At 39.7% G+C, this 20194-nt stretch overlaps 1 protein-coding gene across 3 annotated transcripts in view; it reads right to left on the bottom strand.

Annotated features, from left to right (window-relative positions):
• Positions 1 to 17558: 17558 nt before the first annotated feature.
• SLC12A4 (solute carrier family 12 member 4) overlaps positions 17559 to 20194 on the bottom strand; it is a 46045-nt gene continuing 43409 nt past the window's right edge. For all 3 annotated transcript variants that reach the window (XM_015640019.3, XM_033517321.1, XM_015640020.3), the window contains 2 exons: positions 19014 to 19147; positions 17559 to 18716 (listed from right to left, as the gene is read on the bottom strand). In XM_015640019.3, the coding sequence (XP_015495505.1) occupies positions 18625 to 18716; positions 19014 to 19147 (226 nt within the window). In that variant the 3' untranslated portion in view covers positions 17559 to 18624. The remainder of the gene's footprint in view (positions 18717 to 19013; positions 19148 to 20194) is intronic.

The following is a 20194-nucleotide window of genomic DNA, read 5'->3' as shown; positions in this document are numbered from 1 at the left end:
TTGTGGAATACAGATAGTTGAATCTTGAATCTTGAATCAAAATTAAAAATCATATCATTTATAATATCACTTTTAAAAAAATCTTAATGCCTTTAATTTGGCAGAACAGGAAAGACAGAAATAAGACACTAAACTAGGTTTTGGTAAAGTCTTTCATTGTACAGAACAGCTCCCTACATCAGGATACGACCACAGTAAAATAAGCCAAACACTTTCTTGCCCTTTTCATACATAATCCTCACATACTGCAGCTGGTATTTTGCAAGGGCAAAATCATCAGTAATTATTAATTTTATTAACATTCTGCCATAGCCATTGCATTTGTGTTCAGTAGACTGTTTGGCCCTGACGACAGCAAAGAAGTAAATATCTCAAAACAAATGGGGGGGTATTGTTCAGACTACCCGGTCTTCAGAAGTTCATTTCTTCCATTTTCCTTAGCAGCTCCTCTACATGGAAGTGGCAGAAGAGAGAAGACTGAGCAAGTCTTCCATGGCACTGAATGGAATCAAGGAACTGGTTTGACATTTTGGGTTACAAGAGCTTCTGTTGAGTCTGAGTAGGAAAACAGACACAGCTGCTGCCCTTCAGTGTTTTCTCCCATTTGCTAAGCGCATTCAATTAGTGAAATGGAACCATCATGTTTATTTCATCATTCACATACCTCTTAATTCAAGTTATTGGTGCAATGTTTAAGATAATCAGTGAACTGGTATGCCAGAGAATAGAAACCAGAATAAATCCTTCTGTCCATGGAAAAAGAGACAGGTTTGCCACAGGCCCCTTATTGAATAGCTTTTACCTCATAGGGGAAAAAGCCTCATCTTAAATTTTATGGGGGATTTCCTTCTGAAGACTGAAATATTGAAAAATCCAAAGTAAACCTATTTGTTGAGCACAGTTAAAGGACCTTACTCATTTCTGCAAGTACAAAAGCCAGAAAATCCCCACCACATATTCCATTTAAGTGAAGCAAATTGGTTCATTTGGCAGTGTCCCAGTAAGGACTCCCAATGCCTTATCAAGCTCTGAATAAAACTAAATTATTTTAAAAAGAGATAAAATCTCCAGAAAATGTGTTTTTTTTAAAAATCACATTTAAGAAAAATCACAAGTGCTTAAACTCAAATTTAGCATTTTGGAAGTTATGAGAGGAATCAAATTGGTTGTCTAGTTGTACATCAATGAACTTTAATAGGCATTTTTTAATTAAAGACAGATTTGCCATTATCAGCTTTTGTCCTGCTGCAATGATAAATTTTTGGATTAAAAACTCTTCAACACTATGGCATTGGGTCACAAAGTACTTTCATAAATAGAAGTAATAGCTTATGTTGTTTCTTTTATGAAGAAAGCCAAGAATAGCAACAACCAAAATATACTATGCATTCACAGAAACTCCTCATTCTACAGAAAAAGCTGCAAGGCAGCAGAATTTCAGGGAGAATAAGTATACTTTGGCAAGCCATACTAGGCAGCTGTCTTCAGCCAAAAGGCATTCACATGTACTTTGTTTCACTTCACCCTATGAAACTGGGGATGGGGATTCCTTTCACTGTGCATACAGTGTAGATATGAAATTCTGTGGAATGGTTCCTCACACCAGATATTTTACTTAGCTGAGCTAAAACAAGAACACAGGAGATATTGTAAAACTGTATTAGAAGTATGTGCAAAATGAGCATATGCATTGGAAGCGAGAATGGCTCCGAATTAATTATTTTAGTGTCTCCCTAACAGAAGTGTTAGCTCGGTATCATATACATTAAGATTATATACAGACAACTTTCAATATAAGCCCTTCATTACTGGTCATATAACACTGAATAACTGAGTATAGACTGACTAAGTTCTCAATAGGGAATCACAACTGCCATCTTTTGAAATACTTTGAGAAGACTCTACAGTCTCATTAAATGCCATTAATTTCTCCCAAACACTGATGTCAAGATGCATTTTAAAGATCATTAAGGAAAGGTTTTCATCCCCATCACATTTTCAGAGAAGAAAAATGAATAAAAAATTACCTCTTTCTCAGTTCTCCTACCTGCCCAGAGGAAAATACAAATGCAAGCAGTAAGAAATAAGTGCCCATCTTTGGCTGATCTTATTTCACTGAGTATAACCAAAAATTCAGAGCTTTGTTTTCCCAATAGCTCTAGTCTTAAAAGAGGGTGCCACTTTTCAGATATGACCAGATGACCAATGATTTGCTAAAACAGTTTAAGTGAGGCATTTAGAACAAATAAAAGCTCAAATGGTCACTATTAAAATGTCAGAATTTCTTTGGTAAACACCAAAGCTATTGACGTTTTAAATGTCAACTATTTTGTATTTTCAACCATATAAGCAAAGTTCTTTATCATTTAGAAGGCACTGTCCATTTTTTCAAACTTATCTGTGAATTTTTTTTTTTAATTTTCATCAGTTCATCCAGGACAACATTATGTCCTACTTAATTCAAGCATGTATGTCCCAGACATAGATTATTTTGTTTCCCCTTTTATGGCAGCCAGAAAAAATCAAAGCAAATCCTTTTTGGTACCTTTCCTTACACTGTCACCACTTGTTTTCCTTCTGCATGGAACACATCATTGCTAACGTGCAGAATTCCAACTGTGAATGACTAATAAATACCAAGCTGCTAATAATCTCACCAATTCCTGGTGCAGTGATATTTCCAAAGGATTAATTCCAAACTCAGCTTCTGTTTTCCTTCAGATTGTTTTAATGGGAGACACAGGACAATGTTGACTATGCTTGAATGGAATGAATAGGGCTAGTAAAGAAGCCTGTTATCTCTGCATCCTTGCTTAGTCTTCATAGCCCACATCATTAAATGCCTTAAAATACCCTAAAAAGTGTGTCAGTGACTGTAGTTAGTCACTATGGAAAAAACAGATGTTTTCCTATTGGCTGAACTGCCTTTGATTTTAGCTGTCCCTTCTGTAATCTTCCAAGTGTGCAGCTTAAATACTAAAATTATTTAAATAGCTTAAAGGTTGGATGTTTTAAGTATTTTGTTTCTGCAACAGGGAATGCTTTGTAGTGGCTTTGTTACATTTGAATCAATGTTTCTGTCAAAAGCCTTCCTTCATGGAGAATACTCCATCAGAAGATAAACATTTCCATGGAGCTAATCATGAAGTGCTCAATTTCTGTACACCACCTTGTTTCTACCCACAGTAGCAGGACAGCTGACTGCTTGAAACTCTTAAAACTCAAGATGCTGACTAGCAGCAGGAAACAGAGAATTTATCAGTTCACTGAGATATTTGAAGGTCTTCCCAGAAGCAGAAATCCAATCCCACCCTTGATTTTAAGGCCCAGTGAGCAGAGCCCACATTAACATAATGTGATAGTCCCAAACAGATCAGTATGTGCTGCTGATGATGAAAGCCTCCAATTTTAGCAATCCATCATAAACCTCATGTACATTTTCACATATACAACCTGTGAATCCTGTTATTTTCTGAAGCATATGCTCATGTCTTTTATAAGTACTGGTATATTATATTCAAGGTGTGGAAGGCCATGAGTTATGCTTCAGATGTTTCACCTCTCAGAGCTGAGGGATTCTTCCACCTGGAAGAAGAAAAACTCACCTTTTTTGTAGTCACCAGAAACAGAGCAGCTGTGTTTCAGCAGACTGAATTCAAAAGACACAGAATCATAGAATGCTTTGGGTTGGAAGGGACCTTTGAAGCTCATCTAGTTTCAAGCCCCCCTGCAATGAGCAGGAATATCTTCAACTAGATCGGGTTGCTCAGAGCCCCATCCAGCCTGAATTTTGAATTTTCCCAACTACAGCTTCTCTTAACAATCTGTAAAGACCCCTTTATGCAAGTCAGCAGGCATTCCTATTTCTCTCCTGTGACAAGTAGCAATGGTTAATTCCCAAAGTGCCTTCTCTAGGAAGGCAACAAAAGTATAGATTTTGAATCTTCTGAAAAATCTCCAAGAAATTATTGTTGAATCTCTTTGGAGCTAACTGGCTCCCATTACAGAGAAATGTAGGGACAGATGTAGGATTCTGTAACTATTTTTCATGTTCCTTTAGACAAAACTTGAATTTTACTTAACTAACAGAGCCTCATTAATAGCTTCTGGTATAAGTCAAGCAAGGAAAACAGTATGCACACCTTCATTATTTGCAACAGAATCAGCCATCCCAGTTGCCACCATGGTTATCATGCAACTCTGGAGTTTCAAATTAAATATGGCACAAATCTCAAATGGAGACCAAACATGCACAGCCTGACCAAGTTTGGAACGGGATCTGACAAGGTCTGAAGTGAGTAAAAGCCTAAATTCTCAAGCTTACAGTGCTGGACTGGCACCAAAGCCAGGAAACGCTTTCAGATTGCACCATCACCATCCCCTTCTGACCTTCAATGACTATAAAAGGAGAGCTTTCCAGTAGGCCAGTTTCTATACAGGAGCTGCCATTGTAAGAGAACAGATTTTCAAGAGATGATAAACATGATTAGATGCTGGCTTAAAATCTCTGGTGGTTGATCTGCACACATAAAATTAAATATCATCTCCCTGTTAAAATATCCCCCTGCCAGGTCTGGTTTGTCAGAATGCTTCATGCTGTAAACTTCAGACGTTCTCATTACGCATTTGTAGCTTTGCATAGCACAGTGGAACTAAGATTTATTAGGGCTTCTGGCCGTAATACACAGAAAGATTCCAAATAAACTCCCTTTCCCCCTTCAAGTGGCTCTTTTACTTCACTCACTGACAATACAACCCCAGGAGAGAGGTAACAGACAAAGGAGAACAAACACAAAAATATTTGCCTTACTCTTTCAAAGCAGTAACCAGTGTCCCACTGTTTCCATAATCTTTGCTATGTCAAAGGCCATTTATGTTTAACTAATTAAAAATAAAGCCAAGAAAGAGCAAACCAGCAGGGTAAAAGAAAATGAGAAAAATAAAATAGATTTGGGAAGTACAAATAAAATGGACTAAATGTGAAAAAGAAAGGGCTAACATGACTCAACAGTAGAACTCCCAGATGGTCTAAAGAGACATTTTTGGATATAAACGTATGAATGAAATCACATTAAACAAATATTTCCCTTGACATTTTTCTCTCATCATTTTACACCTTTTCCTGGAATTTTCCATAGCAGCTACAATTCAGTCAGCAGCCAAAGCATACCAGCAATTTGAAAAAAAGTTAAAGGATTTTTTAGAAGTAAAATAAATTCCTGGTAAGAATAACTAATTTCCCAATTGATTGTTTTAGTAATGTTATTTCTAAGTAAACATTATTTCTACATGTCCAAATATGAACTTGAAACAAGCATTGAAAACAAAACTTCAGAAAATTCATAAAACCTTGAGAGATATTTAAAGAACAATCATCTCCTTAGCTGGATCACAATGAGTATTAGAAAATCTATTAATGCCAACAAAACCTATTGATACCACTTGAGAGAGAGCAGAGAATGCAAGAGATTCATTTATTCCAATAGACAAACTGCTTTCCAGATGAAATGACAGGGTTGTCAACACAGTGAGTAGTGTCATAGACCAATGCATAGTAGCCTGCAATGGGAATACACAAAATGGGAATACACAAAAAGAGAGCTAACACTCCTTGAAAAAACATTTGAAAAAGCACAAGATGCCCACACTCCTAAATCAAGATATCCCAGCAGTCTGACCCACGACAAAAGCTGCCAGGCATCACACAGGCAGTCAGGGGATTTGTTTCTTCCCACTAACCTCTGTCATCTATTATTATTTTTTTGCTGCAAGAATATTTCAGTTTTCTTGTAACCATCTAATTCAAATGCTCCTGACCACACTGCAATTCAGAGGGCTTTCCTCCAAACCAGACTTCTGCACCTTTCTGCACTGAGTTCCACAGACAGGAAAGACTTGAACTCCACTTCTACAGGGAGTTAAAGTATTTGCTTGTTTGGATTGAGAGCACAAGTGACACCCTTTGGAGGCTTTGCTGTGCCTTCTTGCTATAGCTGCAGTCATAACAAGGATAACCTTATTCAGTGCCTTAGAACAAATGAAAAAACTGCCCTGGGAGCATTTCCCCTCAGTGCCCAGCAGGGAACCCAGGCCACATTCCAGCATTTGTTATTCCTGCAAAGGCAGCTTGCGGGTCATTGTCTCACGAATCCTCCACAGGCTGCAGCACTCCAACAATTTCAGGGTTTTTTTAACTCTGATGACTTTAGTGATCTGGCTTCAAGGGTGTTTCCAGAAAAATAGTCTCAATGGAAAACTACAGCAGCAGGGACAGGCAGGGGTGGGAAACTGCAGCCCTTGAGGGAGATGGGACCACGGCAGCATTTCACAAGCTACTTCTCTGAATTATTGACGTTACCACATCAAAACAACAGGAATTTAGGAAAAATTAATCCAAGCCACTAAAAGAAGCTTCTGCAATACTTCTGATTAATCTGGTCACTCAGTAAATACTTTAAAGCAACAACAATAGCACACTGTAATATAAACCATTTAATATAAGTTTTTCACATCACATAGCCTGTGTTTGAAACCACATATTTTAGTATTTTAAATGAGCTTATCTGGAATTCTTGTACCATAACAAATGATAGATGAAGGCTGGTTTTGAGCTCAATTATTCAAATGTGGTGAAACTGCCAAACATTGACATTAGCTAAATAAAGGCCTACTGACACAAGCCACAAGCCTGTGCATTGTCAGCACACAGAACACATGGGGGCACCCATGTTCAACGTGACACAAAACACTCACCTCAAAGGAGCTTCTTTGGTAGCTGGTCCTGAGACTCTCCATCTTCCTTCCTGAGAAAATTGCTTTGTTCCATTTTATAATTTTAACCCCACTTCAAAGGCTTTATAGTTAAGAAAAATTTGCTACAAGGAGTTTTTCTATAAACCATAATACTGTCACAATGTCATACTCAAAAGTTTTTAGAAACAGATTTAAAAGCAACTTAAATAGTCAAGAAATTAGGAACTGATACTGTCAACAGCATTCCCTTTAAAATTTTCTTAGAGCAATAAATTAAAAAGGTCAAAACAAAGTCAAAAAGTCTAATTAGAGAGTAACTTCTTATACAAACAGCTAGGACCAGCAGAACTGTTTATATGCCCAGAAAGAGTTGTTTTAGAGAAGCTACCATGCTGCAATAAGTAAAATACTTGATAATTTCATGTTATTATACTTGTAAAATCAATCAGACCATCAGAACAGGGTGTGTAATTTCAAGCAGCAAATATAAAAACAAATAAAAAGGCATTCAATCCATGTCACCCTCAAGACTTGTTTCTGTAGTATTAGCTGGTGTTTTATTTGAGTTTTAGTCTTACCTTGATGATATGATTGTTGTAGGAAGTTCCAATTCTGTGAGCTCCTTGAGGAGCCTGAAAATTTTTCTTTGGGCCATTTCACCTAGGTCTCAGCAGTAAAACAAAAAACAAAAAATATAAAAGCAGTTTAGAAGTCTTAGAAGCCAACAGCCTATGTAAAAAGACAACAGTATCAAATAAAATATCTCCTAATGAATCATAAGAGTAAAAATAATTACAAATAACCTATAACTTTTGACTTTAATTATTTAGAAGGTTGATTCATATTCTTACACTATTTCATATACAAGGGGGGGAATTTTTCCAACTCACTAAGAATACTAGCCAACAAATATCCTACTGTTCATAGTTTTTAGAATTTTCTTGCCCAGATCCTAATCCAAATTTCCCATCTATTAAAGGTAATCTATACTATACATTATTTGATAACGAGAAAAATATAAAGGGCTTTTTATAAGTGAGATAAGAAAAAAAGAAATTCAGTTTCTTTCAAAAAAGTTCTTTTTGCCTCATTGCAACAAAAAGTAACTGAGTAACTGAAGTAGTCATAAAACTCCAAAGTTGCATACAGTCACAGAATTTTCCAAACAAAGTCTATGGGCTGGTTTATGACCAAGTATATTAGCAGATCCTTGCCTAGAGCCTGGCTTTCAGTGAGAAGGTATTTCTACTTTCACATATCACCCCAGAATAACCTAGACCCTAGATCAGGAGATATTATTTGCTTCTTGTGTTTGTCTCCTGTTCTCCAGCTCTCAGAAATGCCGCCACACGCACAAAAGCGTTATGTTTTAATAACAGAATAATAATAATAATAATAAAAAAGTCCTATTAGAGCACCTAAACTTTGTGCTTACTATCATTTGAAACTAACTCCTCACAGTGTCTGTTGTGAAGCAGGTGATATATTTGATTTATTTACCATACTTTGAATTTCAAAGTATATGTTTCAGTCTCTGTTCAGGTGAGCTGTCTTGCATGGAGTGTGCAATGCAGGTGCCCTCCTGAGGCACTTCAAGCCATGTGGCACCACCTTTCCTGGCACGAGCAGAAGCCTGAGGCACCAAAACCCTTGGTGACTCAAAATCTGTCCTCTGGTGGTGACAGTCTCACCAGTGAAACCAAGCTGCTCATCTAAATCTCAAATTTGTTGATTTACAAGTAGTCACCTGTCAAACACATCGGCCACAGCTTTAAATGGTAGTGCTTGTCTGTGCTTCTTTCAGTAATCGCTATCATTGCAATTCAAATCCTGTGAACTGCCATTGCTTTCCCACTAATCTTCTGTAATTGCCATAGAAGAATCCTTGAAGGTCCCCAAAGGTGTCCCAATTAAAAATCAAATCTTTAAATTCCGGTCATTTTTATGAGTCTCTATATAGACCGCATCTGGTTCTTCCCCTCCAACCAACCATCAGGCAGTGTTCAAAGAAGAAAAGAGAACAAAAGCATTAAGAGACCCAGGTGCCAGCAGTTTTCCTAAATATTCCTGTCTAACCAGCTGCCTGAAGTAACAAGAGGTCAATGTCTACCATCTATTTAAATATCTGGAATTAGATTCACAGGTAACATGCCTATGGCAAATGCCACTTGTCAGCGCAAAAGAAAACTTAGAAGGCAGGAGCAATTCTCTTTTAATGCCTACAGGCCTGCTTGAGTATCAGCTGTAGCATTTAAGGCAGAGGAAGATACAGCATATTCATCAGTAACAGTAGCACAACTGTCTAAACTTACCCATTATGTTCATGTGGACAACTAGAACTAACACAACCTCTGCATTTGCTGGGGGCTTTTGTGCCCAATTTGTGATAAAATATGGTAAGTATTCTCAAAGAATGAACACTGCAAGAAAAATTAAGGCTGTATTTATTCCTACACAAGTACCTTTTAGTTTGGTTGTTGTTTGGACAAGCTTTTTAAGAAAGTCTGCAGCCTGCAGAGCCACAACTGCATATAAGTTGTCAAAATTATTAAAGCTCAGTGGTCCAAGAGCACCATTTAACACCTACACATGGATAGTACCTTTTACAGTTTACAAGGGTATTTGCACTGACTTGTTCAAGCAAGCTACACCCAAACTCAAACATTGCTTCTTGACATTCTGACAACTTGTTGCTCTCTTCTGAAACTATGGAACAGTTTTGCTTTCACATATCACAGAAGGAAGTACTTTGGCTATCCAATAAGCTGCAGAAACAAGCTGAGTACCCTGGGCATGGCCTGTAGACATGCACCACATTCAAGAGTGCATAGTTTACCACTTTTATTAATCTTGAGATTAGCTTTCTAATTGCTGGAAAATTTCATCGAGGAAATGCAGTTTTGTTGAGTTTTTCTAGAATTTACATTCAACTCATGGGATCTACTCCACAGAAGTGTTTAGAATAGAGATTAAAGTTCCTTTAACTCACCATGAATAAAGAATATGACACTGTAAGAGGAAGTAATACCAAATTATAACTGATATATTTGCAGTTTCCCCTTTTCTTGCAAGACTGTACAGCACACTGAAAAGCTTGAATCTTCTGCTTCTGAAGCAAATCCCTCCCTGTGCTTTTCATTTGCTCTGCCTCAGCTGAGGGAATTGAGCTCCATTTTCCCTTAGTCACATGCACGAAGGACAAACAAGACTGTTTATACAGTTTACTCACTGTTGGAAAAGCAATTGATGCTTGTTTGTTGTTGTAGTGTTTTTAAGACAAACTAGAACTTGAGTATTAAACCAGAAGTTGCCGCCTTTGATTTCCTTAGTGTTGCACAGGGAACAGATTGTGCAATAACTGTTTGGAAGTCAGTCAAGCAAAGGACTGCTGGTTACTACATTATCAAATTATAGGGCCTGTTGTAGGAATTGAAAGCAGAAATTTCATGTTCTATATTTGTTTCCTTCTAGACTTGCTGTGTGAATTAAGCTATCTTTAACACAGCAGATATTTCTTGTGATCCTGGTTGCTCAAGAAGCCACAAAAAAGTCAGCTAGATAACTGGGATAGCACATCTGTAGGCAGCAGTTGTCAGCTGAAGGCATTGTAGCAGCATCCACAGGTATTTTGGCTTGAAATACAAATGTCTGCCAAGGAAGGTAGGAACTTCCCTTGCAAAAGAAAATATGACCCTCTTCCATCTGAATTTTTATAACCTTGAAATGATAGGGTTTTCAGGCAAAAATATGGGAAAATGAGTACGTTTTTTACATGTGTGTATATATATATATGTATAACAAGGCAAACAAAGAGCAGCAGCAAACAGAACCAGAAACCAGTAACAACCTTCTCTCAGCCTCAGGCACGGTCCCCTTTGGTGTAGTAATATGAAATATTAAGTAATATGAAAAATTAGCAGGCTTATAGAATGCTACTGTCTGCTTTGTTTTCAATTGTACAAGAAAAAAAACAAAAACAAGCGATATCAAGTATCAAGTAACAAGAAAAATCATGTGTTTGTGCTGCCAAGTGAAGTTTCTAATCATGGTGAGGAGTTCAAACAGAAAGAAAACCTCTAGCTTCTTCCTTTGACTTAACAGTGGTACCTGTGCACTGTTAGGTTTTCTTTGTGTTTGCTTGTTTGATTTGTGGTACAAATAACCTATGAAGAGTACCTCAATTTTCATCCAATTTCTGTTTTAGTCCAGTAACTCAGACTCACAGTCTTGCATTTGGAATAATTTATGACACTTTAAACTGTGTTAAATCATCAAGTGTTTATTTTATAATCCAGCATTTAACTGAAAAGTTGGCTCAAACTAGAATGATAACACTTGAGTCTTGTTTCCTGAGGAGTTCAACGATTTCTGTGAACCATCTCCAAGAAATGTATAGATGTCACAGAGCAGGTACCTGAATGCAGTAGGTTTGCAGTTGGAGTCTCTTTTTAAGTGTTTGACATGGGTTTCTTTGATGATGCCAGTATACAAAATGACTTGGTCATCTGGGGTTGAAATGTGTCTAATTCTTTAGTTACAAAGGTGAGATCAATTTCCTGGCTAATTTTAGTACCTTAAAGTAAAAGAAATATCAGCATCAACAGAAGATCAACCTTGCTAAAATATGTGAACTTTTTCCTCTGTGCCTCTTATCTGTAAGACTATCGACTTTTAATTTTTTTTCTAAGTTGCCTCTTCTGCTTCTTAGATTTACACTGTATGCCCAATTTAAAGACATTATTGAGTTTCCCTAAAAATACTGACAGGCAAGTTGCAGTACCCAGGATTTGATTGTGGGCATATGGTTAGTAATGACATTCTAATTAGATTTTGATACTTAAGCCTGGTGTGAGGAGGGTCAGTCTCTTAATCGCATTAGACTTTGAAGAGATTATGGGTGACTTTTTCCTCCTTACAGACTCTGCACTAAAAGCTGCCTCCTTTTAACTGGATTGCAACACTAAATGTAACTTGATAAAACATTAGCACGTTGCTGTATTAGCTAAAAAATCATACAAGAAAATTTAGCCATTTCATAAACCCATAGCACTGAACTGCAATATGAAAAGACACCCCACACATAGTCCTGCTGAAATAAACTCTGCATAACTACAGATGTCCAGTTGAACAACTCCTGTGAATTCTAACAGGATTTGTTCTCTCTGCAGACTCCACTGACAGAGGCTAATTGACACAAAAATAAGACTACCTCTAACTTCAGTCTCCCAATAAGTTTTCTGTAATTTCTTTCTTCTGTGTAGGTAGGAAATAATAGTAAAGAGCATCTCTGTCACTTCCACTGTCATTTTTCTTCTGATTTTGTGCAAAATTGGTGTATCAGGAAAACAAAGTCCACTCTTAGTATTAAAGGAAAGCTAAAGGGGAGGGGAAAATGCAGGGACATACGTGGATTGCTTCAGAGTGCACATGGTCTAGAACTTATGACTTGGTATTCTTATATCACATACCTATCCTTCCTCCACTTCCTCTCCAAAAGTACTCATCTTTACAGACACATTTCAAGTAACTAGATCTGTCTAGTTTTCAACAATTTTCAAAAGCAAAAAAATTATTTTTGCACACTTAAAAGCTGACATGTGCTTTAGATCACAGATACTTGGAATTCATCTTCCTGATATTACATATAAATTTATACCCATGGGAGTCAAGTGGCCTTTAGAATGAAAAATCTTTTAACTGTTACTGAAACAATGAGCTCTTTCCTCTAAAGCCAACATTCTGGGTTGTCATTGTACTGAGGTACAGCCTATACAGAAAATCAGAAGTTTTTGTGCATGAGACAGCAGAAGATGGAACATCAGAATTGCACTTAGCCGCTTCAGGTTGTACTGAGTTCCAAGGCAATGTTATCCACTCTCAATGTGCTTTCCTTATGTATATATGGCCTAACTGTACAGACACTGAAGTAAAATACTTCTATTTTGTCCAGTGATGTGGGGCTTATGCCAGTTTTCATTAATTATTGACACAACAGGTGCCAGCAAGAATAAAGTAGATGAAAGGTGGGTTCCATCTCCAAACACAGGAAGTAAATCAAGCCTATTTGAAATAGCTGATTTTAAAATCTGAGAACAAAAAAAAAAACCCAGTGTTGCAGAAAAAATGCACTGTTCTAGTACTAACATACCTGCTAAGCTCTGCTCACAGCAGAGTCTTAGACAGCTTTAACTTCAGTGTGTTAAAGACTGAGCATGAGAGTTAAACTGAATCACCAAAGAGACAGGCTGGAGGAAAGCCAGTCTCTCTCTCTCTCTCTCTGTCTCTCTCTCTCTCTCTCTCTGCTTTTTATTTTCAGTATGTTCATTTTAGTTCACTGGCCTGGCTGACCCCTTCAATAGGCTCTTTTGAAGTGAGAAATATCTCCATAAATGCAAGCAATTTGTTCACAATTGTAACAAGTAGAGCTCAGCTAAACACACTGTCATGAAAAACAGAGCTGAAGCTGCTCTGACAAGAGTTGTGCTAGTTTAAAGTCCATGAACAATAAGCAGAGCTACGCTTCACCCCTAGAACAGCTGGCTTCTGAGGAGGCTGATTGTACCTGTCCTTGAAAGAGAAAAGAGCAGATAAGCCACAAAGAGTTATTGTGGGGACAGCTTGTGTGCACCCTGGTGAAGGACATGAAAGGAGCCAAACAAAAATATATTCAGTTCTGATTGCAGCCAGCTTATTTTGCTGGGAACTATTTACATATTTCACTTAGATCTATAATGTTCCTGTGGAGATTCATTGCCCTGATCTCCTGCGGACATACCAAGGACAGGCCAATCCCAACATACAAAATACAGAGCTGGTGTTTCCCTTGAATCCTCCCTCTGAGTGTGATTCATCCCCTGCACCATGACAGCTATGGCTCAAATCTGTCCAATACTTTGCTATGTTTGAACCATGGAGAGTTTTTTATGTCTGGAGGTGTACGGACAATATTGTCTTCTCCTGGCAGTAGTGTTTTATTGGCAAGAGAAGAAGCTGCATTAAAAGGACATGCCCAAGAGCTGGCAGGCAAAATATGTGCTGAATTGTCTGCTTTGGTTCTTAAAAAGCATCAGTTTATGAGGACTGACTTTGCCAGATATTTATGTTCTATCTCACATCCAGTGCTGCAGTTTAAATAGGCTAAACTTGTCCCTGCTGCCAGGAGCCATGGCCTCATCCATTGCTACATGGCTGGACAGCTGCTTGTGCCAGCACAAAACAGGCAGGGGTAGAAGTCAAGAGAAGAAGCAGGCAAGGGCAGACACAACTGCCTCCAGGAGGAAGCTATGACAATTCAAAACCTCACAGGAAATTCCCTGGATTTAAGCTGAGAGGAATGCTGAGCAAGAATTAAATGCTTCTAGGTGTATTTGACAGATCATAGGCAGCTTAGGATTTGGTGAAAGGAAACAGGTGAAGGGTATCTAACCAATTAGACATTTATGTATGGATGCTAAATTCTGACAGTGCCTGTACATATTACAGGCGGCAGAGCTTCTCAGGCTGGTCCTGAGAAAGTAGTCTGGGAAATAATTAAAACAATCCTAAGGAACACATAACAACACCTGCAAGGTTGTTTTGTGTCCCTGAGGATTGTTTTAATTCTTTCTCAGGACCAGCCTGAGAAGCTCTGCCGCCTGTAATATGTACAGGCACTGTCAGAATTTAGCATCCATATTTATGCATCAAAATGGCAACTTGGAGATTCATCTCCCTGTTGAAGCAAACCCAGAATATCCTGTCATAGATTCTGACTGCCTTCACCCAGAAGGTTCATAGCCCAACTAGTATTTTACTCTTTTAGTGATTCTGTAAAACCACTTTCTTTGGTGAGATAAATCAATTTTTGTTTTACTTATTTAATAATGAGTGAGAATTACACTGCATACAGTTCCATCTTCTCTCTCTTATCATAAAATCACTGTATGACACAGACCTGCCTGAGGCCTCTAATGTTGTTAACCCATTATCAATTCCATCACTGCGGGCGACGGACAATTCTTGAAACATTTCTGTTTCAGTACTAATACCTGTATTATTGATATTGCCAGAGAGCAGCAGAAATCATGGCAAGCTGGAGAGCCTTAGACTTTGTGATGTCAGGTACTGGTGGATCTCTTGAGAGTCCCACAGGGTGGTCCAGAGAAGGGAAGGAGATGCTCAGACCAAGCCCTGCACAGAGGGTAGCCGGGGACACCTCCTGATGCCACTCAGCCCTAAAGGGATGCCTTTACTTTTGCATCTGTCCCATTTATTAGGCTTTCACCCAAGTCTCAGCTGAGCTGCCCCACATCACACACAGTGATTGCACTGGCTGGTACTTCTTGAAGCACTCAGGAGCTGACAGAGGAAAGAACATCAGGCCTGCCAGGAGTGAGCAGTGTCTGCCGAGCTGGCAGGCACCTTCCCTGGCCACAGGAAGAGATGTGCCCTTAATGATGCTGTTCCCAACAGCAAGAGCCCTACCTCACAAGAGTGGAGAGAGAACTTTGGACAGACATTAGCAGCCGCAGACTCCATTTTAGTCAAGTGTCCTCTAGGAGGGTATATTCTGTTCAGAGAGCTTGGAATAAGGACTGTGACTCCGATGGGGAATTTTCTTCCAAAACCCACCACCTGCTGTGGGTCTGACTGCTGTCTGACACAGGAAATCCAGAGCAATGGGGAACCACTCCGCATGGAAAAGCAGCACTTTGTATTGGCAGCATCTGTCTGTAGATGCCCTGTTCTGACCCGGGCCAGTGGCCGTGCAGGGGGAAAATTACTCCAGAACTGAATAAGAACTTAAGACCGCCCGGGTACAGCGTGAGGCAGTTTTTCCCTTCCCAGGGGAACTACTGAAGAAACGAGCATTATGACGGCTGAGGGAATGAGAAGCGAGGCCGGGGCGGGAGGGGAGCGGCAGACTCCTGAGGAAGCACGGCTCCTGAGGAAGCAAAGCACGGCTCCTGAGGAAGCAAAGCACGGCCCCTGAGGAAGCACGGCTCCTGAGGAAGCAAAGCACGGCTCCTGAGGAAGCACGGCTCCTGAGGAAGCACGGCCCCTGAGGAAGCACGGCCCCTGAGGAAGCACGGCCCCTGAGGAAGCACGGCCCCTGAGGAAGCACGGCTCCTGAGGAAGCACGGCTCCTGAGGAAGCACGGCTCCTGAGGAAGCACGGCTCCTCGGCTGCGGGTCCCGGCGCCCCCCCGTGGGGCCGGGCGGGCACGGCAGGCGCGGGCCCGAGAGCTCTCCGGCGGGAAAAGGAGCAGCAAAGACATCTCCCGGCTTCCACAGGAACCGCTTCCAGTAACTCGCTAGCTGTTAAAACTCTGCCGTTGGTGTTTTAAGTGTAATTCCCTGTACCAACGGGTGAAGAGTTCAAATCGACTCTGTCACGCTGTATTTTAGTTGTAATGTTCTCATCTCCTCACCAAAAAAGTTCCTAGCACAGGAACGAGAATGGAAGATGGCCATTCAGGTACCCTCACAGAAGATGACTCAGAGACTACCTTTTTTTTCAGTGACCTCTTCTTACACAACCTTTTCCATGCTACTTTGTTTTCAGTGCCGTGAACAAAGTCTCAGAGGAACTTATTAGGAACCTTGTTCTAGATGCAATGAAGGCTTACATAATTGGAACGTATAAAATCCTTAGGGTCCTCACAATGCTGAATTGATGTGGAGGTTTTTAGTCCCCAAGGTCTTTAATCACCTCTGAAAACACAATCTACTGTATTTGTAAGGAGATTCACTTGGTTGCTTTGATGTTAAAACACAATAAACCACAAAACAGGTTACTTGGGTCAGGTAACAAGCACTGAAACACAGGTAACAATGGCACTGAAATCCTTTTGTGAGGTGCAGTCATCATCCAATTGCATTCAATTTCATAAGGAGAAGGTGTATGTATTTCTCAGAGTGCTTGAATGAGATCACATTTGATAAAAGTCTGAGGAACAAAAGATTTCATAGTATTACTCCTATAAAAGAATGTTTGCAAATAGGTATTAACTATCAAAATTGCTGTACACTTGCTCCATTACTCAGTGCTCTAAAGATATAAAAATAATCTGTACAAATAGCACAGTATTTGCAAATAAGAAAGCTTTATTCTTTCCATTGGTTTGAAAGCGTGACATTAATTTTGGCTTTCAAAATCAAAAAAAGCAAAGACATGTTAAAATAAAATACCCAACAGAGAGCACACTCTAGAGGTTATTTCCTGGCTGTTGTCTCAAAGGGATCTTGGCACAGATAAATACCATCCTGTTCCCATCAGGTATGTCCTTTACAAAGAGAACAAAGAGGCTTTAACTATAAGACTCCTAAGAACAGCATTTTTATTAAGTTATTCAAGATAAAAGCCTGGGTAGTTTCTCAGATTTGCATCTCTCAGAGAAATTGTTCATGCTGTGATCAGTCAAACACCTAGGAGTTCCACCACAGCAGAAATAGTGGTAGAGCCCATGGGACTGCAATGTGCCAATCCCTACTTTTCTTGCAGTTCCTTGGGACATTAGTTCACACCTGTCCCTGGCATGGGATCACCACTCTCCCAGAGAGAAATCTTGTGTGTGTTCAACAGGACAGTTTTGCGTGGGTTCCGGCAGTGTCCCCAGAGGTTTCATTCCTCAGACACACACACAGCTGCTCTGAGGTCTAAGCTGGCATCTCCCCCATGCAGGACTTGTGCCATCTGGGTGAGCACCAATACAGCCCCAGCCCCTTGGCCCTCACCTGGTGGCTCCAGCAGTGTCAATGTTGGACCAGGGCAGGGCAGAGGCTCCTCCTGCACAATCCACCCTCACACACAGAACAGAGAGCAGGTTCAAAGTGTATGCAACATTTTATTGAAAAAATACGAATGTTCTGTACATAAAGTACAACTTAATGGGCTTGAAAAAATCTCCAGAGACTTAATGGTTAGTATAGGTCTTCTTTTCTTCTTTTCCCTCTAAGGGCATAAAGCATACAATGAAGCAGCAGGTCCCCTGTACTTGTGCAAGTGCAATCCCATCGCTGTGAGTGCAGCATAGCACCTGGCTCTACACGGGACTCCAACATGCTCAATGTACTTTTGATGGATGGTCTGCAAGAAATTTAAAGCATGGAAGAACTGCACAGGACTTGTCCTTCAATCCACTGGTGATTCAGAATTTATTGAGAGATATCTGTTCTCCTAAACAGTCTGCATCTGCATATCCAATATTTCTGACAAATAAATACAAAAATAAATAGGGATCTGGCCTCACAGAACCTGAAGTCTCAGAAGCAACAAAACTTATAGCAAGCTACATACATAATTTCAACTATGTCAACATAATTTATTTAAATCTCTATCAATAAATGTATTAAAAGTATAAATTCTTACCCAATACTGAGAGTTTAGTTCTGGAAATAAACCCAGAAAAGGAAAGCTTTTTCAGTCCTCTCTTACAATTTAGTGTGCTCTTAGAAAATGCCTTATAGCTGAACTTCAGCAGAAACTAGCTGCTATATAATGCATCTCTATCCCCCAAACCTAATATAAAAAGCTCTTTAAATCTTTTTACAGTAACTGGCTTTCATGTCCTAACTTTACATACAGTTACTAAAAATACTGCACGTAGCAGTGCTGACTAAAAATAGGTTTAGTGTTAAAACTACATGCACAAGTGCTGGGGTACCAAAGCAGAAACTGAATAATGTGGCAGCTTCACAATTTATGTTGCTAATTTGATGGTGTAACAAATACTGCAATCCCAAAAGATATGTATGTTGCCAATGGAAAAACAATTAACAGGACTGGATGAGGAGAAAAAAGGCAAAAACCCTTTTTTTCTTCTCCATTTAAAACTGGAATGTCCGTAATGGCCAAGAAGGTGAATGTAGACCAGAGTCAGAAGCTTCTAAATCAGGAGTAAATGGTGATGACTTCTCGGCCGCCACCTCTAACAAGTAATACCCTCTCCAGACCCTCAGTCAAGACTTCGAGAAACTCCATGTCTGTTTCAGTAAAGTCAAGGAAAAAAAGTATCAAAACCAAAACACACAGGGATTAGACCAGGGCCAGCTCACAGCCCTCGGCTGTGGTCTCACTTAGCTCTAAGTACCAAAATACTGTGAGTTTGGGGCACTTTTTCCTTTAAGCAATTACTTCCTTACAGCCACAAGACAATACCCTCCACTCAGGGGACACTTTGTCACATATTACAGCTCAACAGCACTGGTGGCAAAATGAATTCAAGAGAACAGATTAAAGAAAAACCTTCCGTGTGGGCCAGGCCTTGCCTGAAAGGATACAGTTTTCATCTCCATCAGTATTCTTTGGAGGACCAGGCATGTTGAGGAGCACAAGTCTGGCATCATGGGATCTATTTACAATGACTTCATTTAGCTTCACTGCTGTGTGCATCCTTCGGACATTAGACTGGTTCCTGTAGGAGAAGCACATTCAGACTTACTGTTAGCAACACACCTCTGAACACTGAATTATTAAAAAGGTCCTTTAAAAGCATACTCAAATCTCCTAAATACCCTGTTAAATGTCAGCTCAACATAGTGGTTTTCTTCAAACTTTATGATGAAGATACAGAAGACATTTCCCAGACTTACTCAGGTACAGCTAGTCCGCTGGTTTTAAGATCTCTGGAGTCAAGTCTCCAGTTTAGAAAGTTACACTGCTCTTCAAAAAGCACACTTGATAAAGATGATTTAGTGTTGCATAAGAAATGAAAACACAGTTGCACGAGGGGATGTTCTCTTCCACCAGGCACAGTCATGGCTGCAAAGCCCTCCCTCAGGGCAGCCCTGCAGCACCCCCAAACTCTCCCGTGTGCCCACGGCAGCACAGGCCAGGCACCCCTCCAGACCTAGCACCCCCAAACTCTCTCAGGGGACTGGGAGCCAAGCAGGAGCCTGGTCCCATCGTGCTCAGCCCACACTTCCCAGGAGCACACTTCTCTCTTGGTGCTGAACAGCAGCTGACATCTCCAGAAAAAGGCTGGGCTGCTACAGACCACGGTCACAAAATGGGGAAGTACAGGATGGCAGGCTAGAGCAGGCTGCATGTGAGGGGCTTCTCCAGACTGTTAGACAGGTGTTAAGCTCTCCTTCAGGACACTAATCAACCTCTCTGCCTGTTTACAAGAAACACTTTTACCCGGATGTCTTTAAAATCTCAATCACACTTTCAAACTTGAGTAGCCACTTAGTTCAAAGTTAGGGGAGAAAAGGGAAATAGGTGCAGCATTGTCTCATAAACCTCTGCTCCATAAGAATCCAGGCTAAGAGAGGTAAAATCATTAATTATTTGGAATATATTAACACAAAATAACAACAATTAATGCAGGAACAAAACTCAAAAGTAACTTTTGGGAATTTCAGGCCAGGGAATGTTTCCTTCTTACCAGAAATCAATCATTATTTTTGTAACATAAAAAGAAATACAATACAGAAATAAACTTATCAAAAGAAGAATATTT

This window comes from Parus major, chromosome 11 (assembly GCF_001522545.3).
Source record: "Parus major isolate Abel chromosome 11, Parus_major1.1, whole genome shotgun sequence".
Taxonomy (NCBI): domain Eukaryota; kingdom Metazoa; phylum Chordata; class Aves; order Passeriformes; family Paridae; genus Parus; species Parus major.
Note: the sequence above shows the minus strand (reverse complement) of the source record. Positions and strands in the feature narration are given on the sequence as shown.